Source organism: Protopterus annectens, chromosome 16.part0, assembly GCF_019279795.1.
Source record: "Protopterus annectens isolate FY-2018-M chromosome 16.part0, PAN1.0, whole genome shotgun sequence".
Taxonomy (NCBI): Eukaryota; Metazoa; Chordata; order Ceratodontiformes; family Protopteridae; genus Protopterus; species Protopterus annectens.
Genome location: NC_056750.1, coordinates 452,045,270 through 452,064,696, shown reverse-complemented (window position 1 = coordinate 452,064,696; position 19,427 = coordinate 452,045,270). Strand labels below are relative to the sequence as shown.

General features: G+C 42.5%; 1 protein-coding gene across 2 annotated transcripts in view; it reads left to right on the top strand.

The window, feature by feature from the left end:
* Window positions 1-19,427, top strand: part of RABGAP1 (RAB GTPase activating protein 1) — a 4,144,188-nt gene that overhangs the window by 3,354,071 nt on the left and 770,690 nt on the right. For both annotated transcript variants that reach the window (XM_044058459.1, XM_044058460.1), the window contains one exon: window positions 169-279. In XM_044058459.1, the coding sequence (XP_043914394.1) occupies window positions 169-279 (111 nt within the window). The remainder of the gene's footprint in view (window positions 1-168; window positions 280-19,427) is intronic.

The following is a 19,427-nucleotide window of genomic DNA, read 5'->3' as shown; positions in this document are numbered from 1 at the left end:
GCTTTCTTAATTCACAGTTACTATTAATGTTTGTAGTAACACTGTAGTGCATTGTAGAGGTTATGTTGTTTAATCTTGGTTGAAGTACTAATATATTTAGAGTTTTTTTAAGTTATTTGGGTAGTATTTTGACTTTTCAATTTAGCTTATTTTCTAATTTCTTCCCAGCGTGAGAACAGACGTCTTTTAAAAGCAAATTTGAGGCTTGAACAGGAAAATGATGATCTTGCTCATGAACTTGTTACTAGCAAAATTGCACTTCGGAAGGATCTTGATAACGTAAGTGGTTTTTAGTTACTTTGCCAGGAAAGTTGATCTACTTTTATTTGTTGTTTTTTGACTGATGACAGTTTGATGCTATATGTAGTTTTCATTGTTAGCTCACCATGGTGTTGTAGACTTTGTTGAGAAGCTGAGTCTTGTACTAGGTATTCTTACAATAAATTTAAAAATCAACAGTAGTATGTTTGGAATAGAGAGAAATACCCCATTATGCCTCAGTTGAATGCTGATGTGCATAGAATCCCAGACCGCAGAAGAGACTTCTGATGTAAGGACAGGTCACCTATATCCTATCAGTGATGGACAGAGGATAGAAAAAAAGTATTTCAGAACATAACCTTTAACAATTTTTTTATATAACCAGGACATCTATGGACTGTACCGCTGTATTGAGTGATGTCCTGTTTTTACTATGCATCTGTCTTGTATAGTAACCTAGTTACACTGTTTTGGTATTTTTCTTTTCAGTTTTCAAATAAAAGTGATGTATAATATTTGCAACTGGGAATGTGTCATTATGGTTTGTGATGTAAAATGCTTGCAACTAGGATTGTGTTGGTGTGTTCTGTTTTCATTTATGTAAATGTTTGATTGCTTCGGTGTGGTCTATTTTTATTCATATAAATGTATGATTGCTTATGTCATAAGTGATGGTTTAATAAAGATGTTTCTTGTTTAAAAAAAAAGGTGCAGAAACTGAATAATTTATGCAACGTCGCTTAGGTTATATGATATATAGCCATATATGTGAAGCATAATGTTTGTTAATTTTAACTTCTTAATACAGTTTGATTACTTTTATGTAAATGTGCCTATGTCACAAGTAATAATTCAGTAAAGGGGTTTATAAACAAAAAAAAAGGATGCCATTTTGATGTAGATGTTTCTTTGATTTTTTGTAGTTTTTCTCCTCTTTCTGTTATGAACATGTTTGATTATTTTATAAGATCAGATGATTGAAGTATGCTAAATATACATTGTTTTAATATAATTGAGATGTTAATTCATGGAACTGGAACTCATTAAAATTTGAAATACTGCTCTGATCTAATAATGCAAACTGACAAAACTTGATGACAGACCAAATAGTCCATTCTCGTTTCTTTCTGAAACACCCCACATCATATTTTATGTGTTTTTATAACTGACAAAACACCATAACAGACCAAGTTAGCCCATTATGTTTCCTTTCTGAAAGAACCCACATTATATTTTTATATGTTTTAATGATTTTGTTTATAATTTAATATGGAAGCCTTTACTGTGGAGTGAATAATCTAGGTATGGATCCTGTTCTTTACTGATTTTTTATTTTTTCATTTCACTGTTCAGATGTGTGCACACGTGTACATTTTTACACATTGACTTGAGTGGCACAAAAAACAGAAACATTACTTACAATTAATTTGTTGACAAAAGTAAGTAAACTTTTTATTATTTAGTCTGGGGTCCATTTTCTGCACATGAACCCAGTAGCTCTCTGAATAATTTTGTCTATTTTCTTGTCATATTGTTTTCTTTTGTAATTATATTAATGTCAGAAAAAGGTTTTAAACCACATGATAATTATTCTTGGTCAGTACAATCACTTAAGTAAATGTCGTTATTTTGTAAACACGTTTATTAAGTTATCACTTAAGACATAGGTAAACATACATTAACAGAAAAGAAAGCAAGCCATCCGAGGTGGTACAGCAGTAGTGTTGTTGTCTCACAGCAAGAGGTTCTCCCATTCAATTCTCGGCTGGTAGCGGAGAGTGCCTTCTGTGTGGAGTCTGCATGTCCTTCCTGCGGTTGGATGGGCGTTCGAAAGACATGCGTAAATGGGCGTGCCTTAGTTGAAGGTTGAACGTTGAGCTGGCACCTCGGCGTTCGTCAAAATCTACTGCCAATCATTAGCGGACTGGAGTTCCGCTGTGGCGACCCCTAACCGGGAAAAGCCGAAAGACAACAACAACATTAATGTTTTTTTTTTATTTAAATCCAATCCATTATACAGTACATAGCCTTTCTTTCTTTGTAATTATCATCAGTCCAACATTATATAAACTGCTGAATTCTTTTCCTGCCTTCCCTTAAACCTCATTCCTTCTCCTCCTGAACATTAGTCTTCATGATTTATTCCCACAATTTCCATTTATTTCTAAGTAATTTGCTCCTTCCCTTTTTTAAAGATCCCACTTCCAATTTTTTTTCTATCTTTTATAATATCAAGTACTTCAAATATAGTTGGTTTAGACTTTGATGTCTTTACTAGTAATTGCTTTTTTTGGCAGCCAACAGAATTATACTTAAAGGGCATTGCTACGTCTAGGCAGTTCATATCTTGTGTTTTAGCTCAAAAAATCAAATAATTCTTTACAGCCATTTGCTCACCTAATATTTCTGACAGAGTGCTATGTAGGGAATTTTTAAAATCTTCCAACTCAGTACATTCCCAAAACACATGTTCTCAATTACCTTTTTCTTCCCATCAAACCTCCAACATTTAGTACTGACCTGAGGAAAACTTTTTTAAAGCCTGCTTGGGGTATAAAAATACCTATGCAATGCTTCCAAGCAAAGATGCTAAACCTTATGAAGTTGTTGCATATGTGGAGCCATACATAAGTCCTCTCATTGTTCTCTTGTAATTTTTTTCCAATCTCTTTCCAATCTTTTCTAACCTCCTCTGATTGATTCTTATAGTTGTCATGCAATATTTTATATGCTCTTCTAATTATCTCTTTTTTTATCATCAGCTTGTATTCTAGTTTCTACTAAAATTCCCACCAGAGCAGGTCTTTCACTTAAGATTCCTTTGCCTCTTTCTCTTTTTCATTCTAATATCATTCCCTGGAAGGGAAGACAGTCTCTAATTCACAGTCCAAACATCTTCTTGGCCTCATATCACTCTGTTGGCTCTATATGTGTAGTTATTTGCTCCCAGTACCTTGTTTCCTTTGCCAGTTTTCTCCAGTAAATTTCAGACAATTCTTGCCAGTTTTTTTACCCCTACTTGTGGTCATCCATATTGACAAAATCTCCTTTCTCCATTCTCACATTGGCTGAGTTCTTAGAATACTTTCTGCTTTTTTATGGGTATAATGTTTTGCATGGTGGTGGTTCTCTTAATAGATTTGCATCCAAAATCACTCTGTCTCTATTTCTTGAGCTTCCCCTCTGCTTTATCATCACCATCCTTTTCCATTTTGAATTAAACATAGTCATTATTGAACAGAATTGTGGGGAAAGTGTGATGTGATACCTAATATTTATTACAAGCTAGTAAGCTACTGTGTGATGGTGTTAGATCATAAAAGTTCTGTTTGACATGGACGAGACCATTTTCTTCATCTCAGAAAAGATGTGTGTTATTTGTTCAAATACATTCTGCATCATTGCTCTTTATTTCATTATTTATTTATTTTTCACACTTTGTCCTCACTGCTTGCTGATCATCAAATTATAGAAAATACAAGGCAAGTAGGCCATGTAGCCATTTAAACCATAATAGTAGCCACCCTTAGAACTTACCTCACTTTTCTAAGAAAGACTGGTTATGCCTGGGGTGAATTTATGAATAACCATACAGTTGTCTCACTCAATTTCTACAGGTGTAGTTTTGATTTTTGCAGTACTTATTTGAGAAGCTCCATATATTACCACCCAAGAAGGCAATGAACCCTCCGCGGGATTTGAATTCTGTCTTAGAAAGGTTGACTCAAGCCCCATCTTATCTGGCTGCTATGGAACACCAAGTTCCTTACATTATAGGTCAACCCCATTGGTAGCTGTGATGATGAGATGTATTGTAAGCTACGCCAGGAGAAATAGGGTAGTGGATGTGTAACATATGCCAGCATAGTTAGCTGGAGTTTTGTAAAGAATTGTATGTCATTTGTATATCAAACTGATTTGTACAGGTGCTTGTGTTGAAAATATGTTTGGAAAGCTGCTTGTGTTAAAAATGTACCAACAGTGGGTCCTGCTGGACAGAAAAGAAATACAGCTGTATTGTCAGACTGTATTGTAACTGTTGTAATGAATATATTGTAACAGAGGATACTGAAAGAGAAGAGATTAATCTTAGTCTAGCTAACTATAAAAAATAGTCTGAAATTAAATTACCTGGTTTAGGCCATAAAGATTGTATCTTCTAGTTCCATTTGCAGCCAGAGACAAAATATCTGCGAAAACCAGGACTAGAAATCCTACTGTATTGTCCTTAGGGGTGAACTGATTGCTACCCTTGAATGGTGGAAGTTTTTAAAATGATTTTATAGCTTCTAGATGCTGTAACACATATTAGCAAAGCTCTGTGTGTATGTATTCTGATGCATATATACCAGATTTGTGTTCATTTTCTAGTAAAGGGGGTAATGTGGGAACCAGAAGTCAGATGACCAGATGTATGTGATGTCATTCTGTAATCCAGCACTAAAACTATGTTTTAATACAAGATGAGACAGAAGTCGCAGGGCACCCTGTTTTTGAAACCTGACAAAGGAGGATCACTCACACACACTTTATCTTGCCTTGCTCTAGTAAGTGAACTAGGGGACAGTAATTCTTTAGATCATTCAGGAAAATATAGTGAGATTAGTTCATTATTGTTTTTCTGTATCTTTGTGAATCTTTCCATCTGTGTTATTTTTAATATTCATGTGATTCATTGTGGCTGGTCTTTTAGAAACTTGTTTAATCTTTGAGAGTACTTCTGTTTATTTGGTGACACTGTGGCCGCTTCTGAAAGCCTTGCTGCATTGGTCAAACACTACCATTTGCATTAGTATTAATTTTATTCAGTATACTTGTGTACCCTTGTAAGAGCCTTAGAGTAGCTGACTTTGGAGTGTTCTGGTGGCTGTATCTACCTTATATACCTTATAGTCAGAGCAAAGGGGGCATAGCTGGTAAATCTGTGCCAGCCTTTCCCAGGTGTATATGTGAAAATCAAATCTCAGAGTGTGTTTGTCAGCTGCTTGGAGCAGGGACACAGAGCACTGGTTTCATAGAGAGGGTGGTGGTGGATTTGGCTTGGAACACTCGGCTGAGGACTGAACTCTGCAGCTGTGTCAGTGGGGAGTCTTTTTGGGGACCTGGAGAGAAAGAGGGGAACCCAGCCCCAGGACAAGTGTGTTCCCTTTGTGCTCTTAAGGGAAATTCTGTTTGGTGCAGAGAGCTGCATCTGGCAATTCTGTATCTATCTTTGTTCCAAGTGAACGTCCCTCACTGCTGTCAGTGGTGAGGATTGAGACTCCTTGATTACTGGCCCAAAGGAAAGAAGTCACAGTGGCAACCTTTTTTGGGTGGGTGGGGGGTTGTGCAACCAAGAAGGAAGGCAAAGCAGCATTCATTCTCAAAAGGTGATGCACAGGGCTGGCCATTTGCTTATTCTCTACATGGAAGAAGCTTGAAAAGACGAGATCCTGTGTTGTTCCTTCTATCTGTGTTGATGGTTGGGTTATCTGCCCTTATGGTGGATCCAAGATGGTAGACTTTTCACACAGATAATTCTCAAGTAAACAAGCTCTCCCATCATCAGTTGCAGTTCCTTTGTTGCCTCTGATCTTGTTTTACCACTCTTAACACCAAACACAATCTTTCAGATCTCCTTTATTCTGTGGAAAAGAAAAATTATTTTTTATGATAGTGTGCTTATTTTGCCATTGTTTTATTTCTAAAAAAAAGTTTACAGACCTTTCTCCTGTTATTCTTGTCTTACATTCAGCTTTTTCATATTTTATTGCAGTCTCTTCAATCTCCCACTCTAAGGGCTACCTAAGCCTTAGAACCTTTATCTGTACTTTATTGGAGTTTTTCTTGACTGATGTAGCATTTAATTATAGACCAGGTTATTTTTTACTAATTTTGCTAGAATGGAAAGAAAGGAAAATGCTTCATGTTTTAAAGAATGTGTGAATTGTGGATATAAACCTTGCCACAAGATCCTCGCTACCAGTGTGTTGTCTGTCTTCGGCCTGAATGTTTAGATGCCCAGTGTGATATTTGTCAGTCCTTCCCTCCCCACCATTCTGTGATAGACAAGAGAAACAAAGTTATTTTAAAAAGTCTTCATCCTGCCTTAGTGGGACAGTTGACCTGTGAATGTACATCTCAGCCTTCCAAAGGTACTATGAAACAACCTAACCTTCAAGGACTTTAGACAAGGAAAAACAAAAAAAAAAGAAAGAGAGGGGAGAGGTGGGATTTAAAGGACAGGAGAAGAGAAAGTGGTCACCTGGCTCTCCTCAATTTTCTTTCCTGATGTCAAAAGTCTCAAAACCTTTTGTATCCCCTTATTTCTCTGGCTGCAACTGCTTTAGAACAGTTGATGTTCTTTGTGTTTCTCTGTTAGTCTTGATTGGGGGATTTCCTGCTGTGCAAGCCATTGGCCAGCCCAACTACTAGAGAAATTTTCCCTTCTTCCTGCAGCCAGTGGACACCCTGTCAGATGTCACTATGTCAGTACATGAAGGTTGCCGGCCTGCACCATGACTTCAGTTCTTCATTGCCGTCAGAGCCCAAAACAGAGTGTTAGTCAGTGCATTGGTTGGTCTGCTCCAGAGAAGGATCTGTAAAGCCAAGTAGCTCATTTGGAAACTTCTCTTGTTTTGTGCCTAATGTCAGGGAAAGGTAATAATGGTCTCCGCTGTGGCAAAACATATAGCACACTGGGACATTCATTATTTTTGTGTGAAATGTTTAGGCCCAGAACATCATGTTCCAGTTGATTCTGTGCTTACTTTAATAGCAGAACTATCAAGCATAGGGTTGAGATTCTAGCTAAACATTTTAGTGAGTCATCCGGTCCTTCATGTATCGTATTGTCCACTGGAGGCAAAAGAAAAGCTCTTCAGACATAGCGTCTCAGATGCTTGCTCACCATCAGCCAGTCCTCTTAGGCTTGTGATTGTCAAAGAAGGTGAGGCTCCTTCACAGCCCCCTTTGGCAACTGAGGTGGTGGCACAGACCTCTGTTGATATCCATTCAGAGTAGCTACGCATTCAGAGCCCTCTACTTCCTTTCAAACTGAAGGGCTTAGATTGTTGATTGGTTCTGGGGCCACTTTGTAGGTTCTGGCTGACAACCACTCTAAAATCAACAATGGTTCTTGTCATCAGGAAATTGCCTCAGCTTACCATCTGTTGCCTCCCTACCCTGAGAATATATTTATTTTGGGGAAACCTTACATACCCTGAGGGAACACTTCAAATGGGAAGATCTGGACTACCCACAATCCAAGAAGAGAGTTAAGGAATTCCTCAGTCTTCATGAACATAAACACCTTGCCATTCCCCCAGTCTTATAGATGGTGGACAATATCTTTCTGGATTCCTTTTTACAACCAGACCCCCCCCCCCCCGCTTCTTGGAAACCTGACAGATTTTACAAGGTTTCAGATTCCCACAAACACCTTCTGAAGAACCCTGTGGTAGATCCTGAAGTGGTGACTCAGGGCCCTAAAGGAGAAAAATATAGTTCTTCCAAAAATCCTTTACCAACAGACAAGGAAAGCAGAACCTTGGACAGGTTTGGAATGAAGGTTTACACTTCTGCTACCATTATCATGAGGGCCTTGAGCTGCCAGTTATATGGTGAAGTACCAGGAAACCATTTTTGACCAGATGAAACAAAAGCTGATGGGAATTGAAAATAAGACCCTCTCAAATGTTTTACTGGATTCATACAGCTCCTGCTCTCAAGTGGCTAAGCTGTCCCTGCACTGCAGCTGTGATGCCTTGGAAGCTTCCAGCAGGGCAGCAGCCTGAGGATCCATTGTTAGAAGGCATGCCTGGCTGAGGAAGCAATCCCTTCCTGAATATATCAAATCCAGTCTCCTAGCTGCCCCCTTAGAAAAAGATTTCTCTTTTGTTCTAAAGATGAGAAAATGGAGGACAAGACCAAATGCCTGCAAAATGTCAAGGACTTTCTCCAGGTTCAACCTCATTGATTCAGCAGAAATTACCCTACCTAACATTGGTGCTTTCCAGCCCCCAGTTTAAGCCAAGACAAAGGAGACCTTGTAGGGAAAGGAGCCAAGACAGTGGTAAAAACAACCTCATTAAGCCTTTGAGATCCCACCCCTAGGAACCCAGCAGGGAGCAGTCATAACTCTTACATGGTGCTCCCTTCCCCCTCTCACCTAACCCTCATTCTTCCTCTCCTCCCAGGTTGTGAGGGAGACTGCCCCTATTCCACAAGAACTAGACACTCATTACCAGCAATCTCTGGTTTCTAAATGTTATTCAGAGAGGTTACACGCTCAAGTTCAAACAGTCCTTGATTCGTTCAGGGTTCCCAGATATTACTCCAAACCAAAAGGCCAAGGTCTTAAACCAACTTACAGCTTCTGTACACCCAAGGCTCTGTGGGACCTGTACCAAACCTCTTTGTAAGGAAAACTGTTTTACTCCAGACTTTTTCTAGTTTCCAGAAAAGAAGGCACCTAAAGGCCAGTTCTAGACCTGTCAAGGCTCAATTGATTCTTGCAGGTCCAAAAATTCAAAATGCTAACTCTGCAAAAACTGCTATCCACGACCCCACCCCCACCCCCCACCCCCCAACTCCTTCATGGTAACCTCAGATCTAAAAGTTGCATACCTCCACCTTCCCACAGAGGAGTCGCACAGGTGGCTCTTAATCTCCAGAACAGGTATGAGGCATTATCAGTTCTGTGCTCTGCCCTTTGACTTTTCTACTGCACCCAGGGTTTTCACAAAATGCCTAGCCCCGGTGATAGCCTTCTGCAGAACAAATGGAATTCAGATTTGCCCTGACTTAGATGATTGCCTCATTCAGGTAACAGACATAGAAAAACACAAAGCAGGTCTGCTTTGCACAAGACAAGCGTACACTGCAAAGTCCAACAATCAGTAGTCCGGTGCACACTCCAGTAACTGCCAAGCAATAAAAAGTTACTGGAGTGTGCACCGGACTACTGATTGCTGTAAGCTTGTTTTACTCCGCTATTAAACCTTGTTGGACTTTGCATTGTACGCTCGTCTTGTCTTGTGCCTATTAGTTTTGGACGTTTTTAGTAAACAGATCTGCTTTGCACCCAGAATGTACTAACTTCACTGGGGTTCACCATCATCACCAAAAAATCTCAAACCCCATAAACAGGATTTTTTTTTTCAAACACCTTTATTGAATTATGAATTGTGATATTGACAAATTTACATTCAAATAAAAGTAATCAAACTATATTAACATAACAATCATTATACTTTACATATATTGCTATATATCATATAACCTAAGGGGTATACTTTTGTTTACCGAAACTCGTTATTTAAACAAAAGTACGATCCCAATTACGCGAAAGTGCACTTAAACAAAAGTGCACTTAAATGAAAGTGCACTTTCGTGAATACCGGTTCACCGAACAGGTAAAATAAGAAAAATGAAACACTGCAGCACCGAAGCACTCTACAGTGGGGATAAGGGAATATACCTCTTTCCCCCACTGTAGTTGGATCTCGGAGTTAGTATATGTAAAGTAGCACGGGTGTGGAGGGTGCAGCCCCCCTCCCACATTAGGGGTGCCGGGGGGGCATATTCCCCACCCCCACCCCCCCCCCGCAAAACTGCCTTTTCAGTGTTTTATTTTTTTTCTTATTTTGCTTGTTCAGTGAACCGGTATTCATGAAAGTGCACTTTCGTTTAAGTGTACTTTCACGTAATTGGGATCGTACTTTTGTTTTTCGAAATAAGTTTCAATAAACAAAAGTACGCCCAGCCTAAGCAATATTACATAAATTATTCAACTCCTGCCTTTTCTTAAAACAAGAAACATTTTTATTAAACCATCATTTAATACATAGATAATTATACATTTATATAAATGAAAGCAAACCACACTGGCGCAATCCTAGTTGCAAGCATTTTACATCACAAACCATACTGACACACTCCCAATTGCAAACATTATGTATCACTTATAATCTACCTAGTCTTTCTCACATAACTCATTTACGTCCTGCTGCCTTTTAAACCTCATTCCTTGCTTTTATGTATTGTTCCCACAATTCCCAATGTTAAGTTGTCAATCTCGCCTTCATTCTTGCTGGATGGGTTCGGAGCCAATCCTCGGCTCCGACTCGGCACTTGCTAAGCTTGAGAACTCCTTTTACCAGCTCGAGGCAACCCTATATCCCATGATGCAAGGCAAGACTACCTCAGATCTCGTTTGCCACTTCGCGAAGAGGTCTCTTTTTTGCCAGCTCAGGTGAGTTTTCAATTTCAGCAGGTTATTCAGGGGTAATTCTCCCTTTTTCTTATTTTGGTTAGTTTCTAAACTAGTGTGTTTAGCTATACTATAGTTCCCACCCTATATTCCTCCATTTGGGTAAAAGTTTATTTTTTCTCTGTTAGGCCTAAGCCTCCCAGTTTATTAATCCCTGTCAGTTTGTGTGTGTTTTGGGGTTAATTGTGTGACTTTTGTTGAGTGTGTGTATTTTCTTTTTCTTAGACTATGTCTAAAGAGGGAAAGGTCTCAGGCTTCAAGAAGAGTGACTCGTGCTGTCAGAAGATGTCTCTGACAGACGGTCACACTTCTTGTGTTTACTGCCTGGGGCCTTTACACCTGCAGGACTCCTGTGCTATATGCCACTCCTTTAGCCAGAGAGTCCTGCAGGAGAGGAGGAACAAGTTGATCCTCCGTGGCTTATTAAAGCCAGAAGGTTCACCGACAAAGACTGGGTCGGGTAAACCTTCCAAGCCACCTAAGGTTCAGGCTCCGGCAGTTAAGCCTTCCTCGGTGGCTCCGACTCCTTCGGAGTCGAGATCGGCTCCGGCTGGAGCCGATCTTTCTATCACTGATATTGTAGTGTCAGTTCCTTCCGGCTCCGACGCACAGTCTCCAGTTTCCTTGTTGGCACCGGCTGGTGCCGAGGTGTTATCCAGCATCGGAGCCGATAAGTCTTCAGCTCCATCTGGAACCGAGAGGTCGTCGGCTCCGATGGCTCCGTCCAGGAAGAGATCTCAGTCCCCTTCTCTGGAGTCGATTCGCTCGGCTCCGAGGTCTCCTCTTTTATCGGAACGGAGTCATCGGAGCCGATCTTCGAGATCTTCCAGGCTGTCAGACCACGATTTAGAGAGGGTGGTAAGCAGGCTGTTGAAGTCACAGGCACTAGCCCAAATGCTCCATAGCCCGTCTCAACAGACTTCGGCTATTGCTCTTCCCCTTGAACTTCCTCCTCTGACTCTCCTCCAGAGTTCGGAGCCGGAGCTTTTCAGGACAGTGACAGTGTCGGCGCCGGGGCCGATACATCCCCTTTCGGCTCCGTCGTCTTCGGCTCCGATCTCCTCCATGAGACCTTCCTTGGAGGGATCCGGTCATCGAGTTTCCCTTGTCGGCTCCGAGGGGGCTAGTGGCATCGGACCCTTGTCCGACCCCGCTCTCCCTCTCGGAGCTTCGGCTTTGGTGAGCTCGGCACCAACATCGGCCTCGGAGCCTTCTTTTTCAGTGGAGCCGGGAATTCCTGTCTCTTCAGAGCAGGAGTCTTCTGGTCTCCCTGGGAGAGGAGCCTTTGAGGTGATGAGGAGTGTCCTGGCACCTGAGCCAGGTCAACGGTCCATTCCTTTAGCTCCTCCCTCTTCGGTGCCTGTTGATGTCTCTTGCCAGTCTCTTGCTCCCAGGCCCAGGGATCCATCGCCCCAGGTTTCCCCATTGGGAATGACTTCCTCTTCCGAGGTTTCTCCTGATCCCGCAGGGGAATCCCCGCGCAAGAGGACGTGTAAGAGGAAACACACAGACTCCCCTGAGTCTACCACATCGGATACCGACTTAGATGAGTCTGAGGGTTCCCCGGTCCCCCTCTGATGATGTCTCCTTTTCAGACATCCTGGAACTCCTCAAACAGAGGGGGAACTGGCCTTCCATTGATCCCTCCGAGGATGAGTCGGTGTACCTGGAGGCGTTTGGATCTCGACCCTCCACCTCCTGGGTGTCTCCGCCTTTCGACCCACTCATGCAGGTAGTGGCTCAGAAGGCGTGGGCAGCCCCTGATTCTGTGGAACCTGTCCCCAGGAGGCCATCCAAATTTATTACGGCCCCTTCAGACAAGCAGTTTCTTTATAAGGGCGTCTCTGTGGATGCTATGGTGGTGGCGGCGGCCACCAAGAAGGAACTTGCGGATCATTCCGTGCCTGTCCATCCTCCTAACAAAGACTCCAGGACCATGGATAGGTATGGCAAGCGGATGTTTTCTTCAGCGACCTTTGCTATGCGTTCGCTGAACTACCTTTGTCACTTCACCAGACTTCAGAGAGACATTTTCAAGGAACTAGGTGAGGTAGTTCAGGATCCTTCAGCTGCTGGGGCTCAGGACAAGATTGCCTTACAGCTAGCAATCCTAAATTCTTTAACCAACTCCTCCATGCGGCTCATATCCTATGCGGCCGATGGAGCGAGTAGAGCCGCAGGCACAGGAGTGGCACTTAGGCGTCAGGCCTGGATGCGGCTTTGTAATTTCGCGGACCCCTTCAAGGCGTCCTTCACCAATACCCTCTTTGACGGTTCGGCTTTGTTCGGACCACAGGTGAAGGAGACCTTGACCAGGTGTGAACAAGACGGCAAAACCCTTTCTGCCGTAGGAGTCCATTTTTCCACTCCTTCAAGACCCTATCCCAAAGGTCAGAAAGGAGGAAAAATGTGGTTCCCTAAAGCCCAAGGAGTTACGCCGGACACACGTGGTCAGTTTACCCCCAGAGGCAGAGGGGGTAACAATAACAGATGCCGCCCTAGAGGCAGGGGGGGGGTCCCCAGAATCAGGGTAGCAGGGAGCCTCTTCCTGACAAACCCTTTCAGCATCCCTGAGGTGTTGCCCGACTGTCCACCCTTGGAGGCAGTCGGGGGAAGGATATCGCTGTACCCATTAGCCTGGCGTTCCCTCTCACAAGACATATGGGTACAGTCGATCATATCCGAGGGTTACAAAATCCCTTTCGAAAGGTATCCCGTACCTCACCAATCCCTTCCAGACATCTCACTCGGTCAAAGGGATTTGGCAAAACAGGAGGTCTCAAAGCTCCTAGAAAAAAGAGCCGTCCAAATAGTTCCAGCAGACCAAGTAGGATCCAGCATCTACTCAAGATTCTTTTTGGTCCCCAAAAGGACGGGAGATTGGAGACCAATTTTAGACCTGAGAAATCTAAACAGATTTGTCAGAAAGGCAAGATTCCGGATGGTCACGCTTCAGTCCATTCTGCCCTTTTTGGGCAAGGACAACTGGATGAGCTCGATAGACCTTCAGGACGCGTACTATCACATAAAGATACACAGACGCTCCAGGAGGTTTCTCCGCTTTCGGCTGGGGACCAGTCATTATCAATTCAGAGCCCTGCTCTTTGGCCTCACTTCAGCCCCCAGAGTGTTTACCAAATGCATGGCAGTGGTTACGGCTCATCTGGGACGTCAAGGATTCCAGGTGTTTCCTTATTTTGACGACTGGCTCCTCTCCGCCACCACCAAGCATCAGCTTCTTCAATGCAGAGACTACACTCTGCATATCTGCAAACAGTTGGGAATCTCAGTGAATGTCGAAAAATCTTCTCTGCTGCCTTGCCAATCTATCACCTTTATAGGCGCAGAGCTAAACACAGTCAGTATGTTAGCCAGACTAACAAATCAGAGAATTCTGGACATCCAAAAATACGTTCGGATCATATTACTGAGCAACAAGGTCAGAGCCAGATTGGTTCTGAAGGTTCTAGGTCTCATGGCTGCGGCCGTTGTACTTCTACCATTAGCTCGCTTCCACATGCGTCTTCTGCAGTGGATGTTATTCACTCAGTGGTCGTTCCAGAACCTACCCATGAGGCATGAAATTCTGGTTACACAATCGTGCAAGACTCATCTAACCTGGTGGATATCTTCTCCTCTGCTCCATCAGGGCCGACTGTTTGTTCCCCCAACTCCGGTTGCCACAGTCACTTCAGATGCCTCTCTGATCGGGTGGGGGGGGGCATTATCAGGGCAGGATGGTCCATAGGACTTGGCAACCCACAGAATACCATCTGCACATAAATGTCCTGGAGATGAGAGCGGTGCTTTTAACGTTGCAAGCCCTCAACGACTTTCTTCCTTCGGGGACTATTGCAGTTCAAACGGACAACATGTCTGTAGTCTGGTACATCAACAAACAGGGCGGGACCAGGTCCTGTCCTTTATGTCGAGAAGCTCTCAGACTTTGGCAATGGGCAATCTCCTCTCATCAGTTTCTGATAGCAACGCACATCCCCGGCAGGTCCAACCTCTTAGCGGACAGACTGAGCAGAGCTATTCTCATGCCTCACGAGTGGTCTCTCAAACAATCGGTAGTGGACGAGATTTTTCAGAAGTGGGGCACCCCTTGTTGCGACCTTTTTGCTACACCCCAAAACAGCAAATGCCCGGACTTCTTCACCCTCTTTCCCCTACCAGGCCATCCCCTAAGAGACTCTCTAACCCAGGTTTGGCCCCGGGGACTTCTGTACGCTTTTCCCCCATTCCCTTTAATTCCACAGGTCATTCAGAAAGCTACCGTTTTGAGAGCCAAGTTGATTCTCATTGCCCCTTACTGGCCTCGACAAATTTGGTTTCCGTCCCTACATCATCATCTCCTGGTGCAGTCTTGGCATCTGGACCCAGTTCCAGATCTTCTGATCCACCAGACGGGTCAACAGCACCAGGCCATTCGTTCTCTCAACCTCACTGCTTGGTTGCTCCACTTCCTTCCCTAGCCAGGCTTCCTATGATCTCTGACTCTGTTAGAGATATCATAATAGCTTCCTTAAAGTCGTCCACCAGAACAGTTTATGCTAGCAAGTGGTGACGTTTTTCCCTATGGGCAAACTCCAGGCACATTGATCCCTTTACTGCGCCGGTACATTCAATTTTGGATTTTCTGGCTGAAGTTTTTCAGTCAGGATCTTCTTCATCGACAGTTAAAGTCCAACTGGCAGCAATTTCTAAATATCATGTTGGCTTGCAAGATCATAACATAATGTCGCACAGACTGTGCAAAGCTTTTCTGAGAGGCATTTTTCTCCTAAAACCTCCAGTAAAACATCCTCCTCCACAATGGGATCTGAATTTGATGTTAGCATCCTTGATTTTACCCCCCTTCGAACCGTCTGCTTCATGCTCGTTAAAGTTGCTGACCTGGAAAACAATATTCTTGGTGGCTGTCACTTCAGCAAGGAGGGTATCTGAACTACAAGCCCTCTGTATCCGTTCCCCATACTTAGTTTTTCACAAGGATAGGGTATCCTTAAGAACTAATCCATCTTTTCTGCCCAAAGTTGTTTCTCAGACTAATATTAATCAATCCATTGATCTACCAATTTTTTTCCCTAATTATTCGGACAGAGCTGAACAAAACTTCATTTTTGGATGTCCATCGTCAACTCAGATATTATTTGCATAGAACTAAACAATTCAGGAAATCTGATCAATTATTTGTTTCCTATGCAGAAAACAGGAAAGGTCTCCCAGTTTCGAAAGTGACCTTATCCAGATGGTTGTCTTCTACCATTTCTTATGTGTATTCGCTCAGAGGCAAGCAACTACCCTCAAAACCGAAAGCGCATTCAACCAGGAGCCTGTCCACATCTACAGCTTTTCAGGATAGGCTACCCATTGACACCATTTGTGCAGCAGCTACTTGTCCACTCCTCATACCTTTGTCTCTCATTATAAATTAGATTTGGCCTCCAGGGACAGAGCCAGGTTTGGTTCCACAGTTCTCAAGAGTCTGTTCCATTGAGCCACCCAGGATACAGGTGCTAGGGACGCGGTCCCATCCAGCAAGAATGAAGGCGAGATTGACAACTTAACATTTAGAAGTTATGTACCTACCATAACGTTCCATGTTAGTTGTCTTCTCTCGCCTTCTTTCTTAAGGCCCCTCCCTCCTTCCCCCTGGCCTGGACAGATCTTGAAGGGCTTCTCTTTCTCAGGTTTCACTCTCCTGAGTCTTCAGTAGAAAGAGTCTATCTTAAGAACCCTTTGCTTAGTTCTTCTAGGCTAGTCTTTGCTCTTCCTTTGGGAATAGTATTATTTAGCAGGGTATTATAGCTACCAAACGAGATCTGAGGTAGTCTCGCCTTGCATCATGGGATATAGGGTTGCCTCGAGCTGGTAAAAGGAGTTCTCAAGCTTAGCAGTGCAGTCGGAGCCGAGGATCGGCTCCGAACCCATCCAGCAAGAAAGAAGGCGAGAGAAGACAACTAACATGGAACGTTATGGTAGGTACATAACTTCTAATTTTTTTCCTATGTAGTTTGCTCCTACCCTTTTCTAAAGATCTCAGCTCCAGTTGTTTTATCTCTGTGTTACTGTTATATTCACTACTTCCAGTATAGTTGGTTTAGATATGGATTTCCATTTTCTAGTAATTGTTTTTTTTGACAGCACCATTATTAGACAGAGCATGGCCTTACCATGTCTAGATGAATCTGATTCTGTATCATAGCTCAGAAGAATCATTTCCCTCGTAAGACCAATCTGCCCACCCAGCATCTCCGACAGGGCATCCCGCAGGAAATCCTTAAAGTCTGCCAACTCACCACACTCCCAAAAGTTGTGTTCCCAGTTATCTCTTTCTTCTCCTTCACACCTCCAACATTTGTTGTCTGCCTGAGGAAAAATTCTCTGGAGTCTGCTTGGGGTATAAAAATATCTATGTAAACATTTCCAGGCAGAAATCCTAAATCTTATAGATTTTGTTGCATATGTGGGAGACATACATATGTCCTCCCATTGTTTCTTTGTGAATTGCTTATCCAGTCTCTTTCCCAATCCTTTCTAACCTCCTGTGATTGATTCTCATAGTTGTCATGCAGTATTTTATGTACTCTACTAATTATTCTTTTTTTTAATGGCAGCTTCTGTTCTAGAATCTATTAAAAACTCTACTAGTGATGGTCTTTCGTTTAGAGCTCCCCTATTTCTTTGTTTGCCTATACTCTGATATCAATCCCTGATAGGGAAGGCAACCTCTAACATGCAGCCCAAATAAGTTCTTAGCTTCGTCCCATTCTATCATCTTTCCCTCTGTAGTTATTTGCTCCCAATACCTTTGTTCCTTTGCCAGTTTTCTCCAATAAATTCCAACCCTCTCTTACCTATTGGCTGTATCCCTAATTGCAATCTTCCCAATCAGCAGACTGTCTTTTTTCCATTCCCATGTTGGTTTAGTTCTCTTTCTGGATATAATATTCTGCATGATTATTGTTGTTCTTAAAGGCCTACATCCAAAATCCCAGTCTCTCCTTGTTTCTTGAGTTTCCCCCTGTTTCATCATCATCCCTTTCCACTTTGAATTATAATTTTCTGCTTATGCTATGTATAGGAGTCTTAACTGTGCAGTTCTGAAATACCCCTTCAAATTGAGTAATCCCAATCAGCCCCATTCTCCTGGAAGAATCAAGTTTGTCCCACTTGACTCTTGCTATCTTCCCCTCACAGATAAAGTCCTTCAGCTCTTTAATTACTACCCACACCTTCTCCTCTGGTTGATAAAAAATATGCCTGACCTATGTAAACCCCATAAACAGTAATGTGCTTCTGTGAGCTTTACTGGATTCATTGCTTCCAAAAGACTTTCTCCCTCCAGACAAGGTTACCTTTCCAACCTTATACTTCAAAAAGTTCCTTTGCAGGAAATACCTCACAGCCAGAGAGCATCTCCAGGCCCTAGGTTACATGGCTTTTTGCATTCTCATGATCCCTCTGGCCATACTGCATGTGAGGAAACTGCAGTAGTACCTTAGAGATGTGTGTTACCAACACTCTGTGTCTCACCTTAAGATAAAACTGCTTCTTTTTCACAGGAAAGAGTTAGCCTGGTGGGTTCAAGCATGCTCCCTCGATCAAGGCCTTCCCTTCGGGTTCATCCCTTAGGACCAATATCTGACTGCAGAAGGATCAGAAGTAGCCTGGGGATCCCACTACTACAATTTTCAGACTCAATGCAGGTGGGATTCTAAGTTCAAAAACAAACATAACCTAAAAAAAGTGATGGCAGTCCAAAAATGCCTGATTGGACTCCAAGAACAGTGGAAACTAGGAGTCGTCCTGGTAAAGACGAGCAGTAATATGGTTATGTGGGACATAAGTAAAAGGGGCTCACTCTTACCCCCTTTGCTGCTTAGTCATGGACCTGTGGGAAACGACAAATTCACTATCTGCAGAATCTCCTTTCTCCATTCCTGTATTGGCTTAGTTCTTAGAACACTTTCTGCTACTTTATGAATTTAATACTCTGCATGGTTATTGTTATTCTCCTTAAGGATCTGCATGTTAAGTCCCTGTCTCTCCTTGTTTCTTGAGCACCCACCCCGTTTCATCATCATCCCTTTCCACTTTGAATAATAGGTTTCTGCTTGTGCTCTGTATAGGAACCTTAACTGTGTAGCTCTGAAATACCCTTTCAAATCAGGTAATCCCAAACCGCCTTGTTCATTTGGAAGAATCTGCTTATCCCACTTGACTCTTACCGTCTTCCCTCCCAGATAAAATTCTTCAGCTTTTTATTAATTGCTATCCACAACTTCTACTCTGGTTGATAAAAATAAGCCTGACCTGTGTGTAAAACTGAAGGGGATAAAAATAATTTAACTGCTTGTATCTTGCTATCCATATCCATATAACAGAGCTTCCAATTTTTCAGTTTTTGTATTCTTTCCTTTGGTCTGTTGACACATCCTTAGCTCCCACACCAGAATACTTTTTAATCCATTACCTTATGTACTTCATTTTATCACGTCCCCATAAGTATGGATATGGCTGAACCAATTCATGTGTGGGTGTATAATTTACAGCTTCATTAATGTTGTACCCTGAAAAGATTTGAAATGGCCTCAAAATGGTCCACAGCACTAAAATGTACTTTTTCTGGCTTTATCAGGTATAAAATAATATCATGTGCAAATACAGCCAGCTTTTCTTGACTACCATACCAATTACATCCTTGAATTTCTGAGTCTCTTATTTTCTTTGCCAGTGGATGTTCATCGTGTTACCCTGCTGCAGTCATAGGCGGTCCCGCAGTCGGCCGGAATTCCAAAGTCTTGGTCCGGCGTCGGTTGCTGTCGCCTCTTCCCTGACGTCAGTGCGCCAGGGGTATATATAGTGCAACCGTCGCCATTTTCTCCAGTCTTTCTTGCCGCGCGTT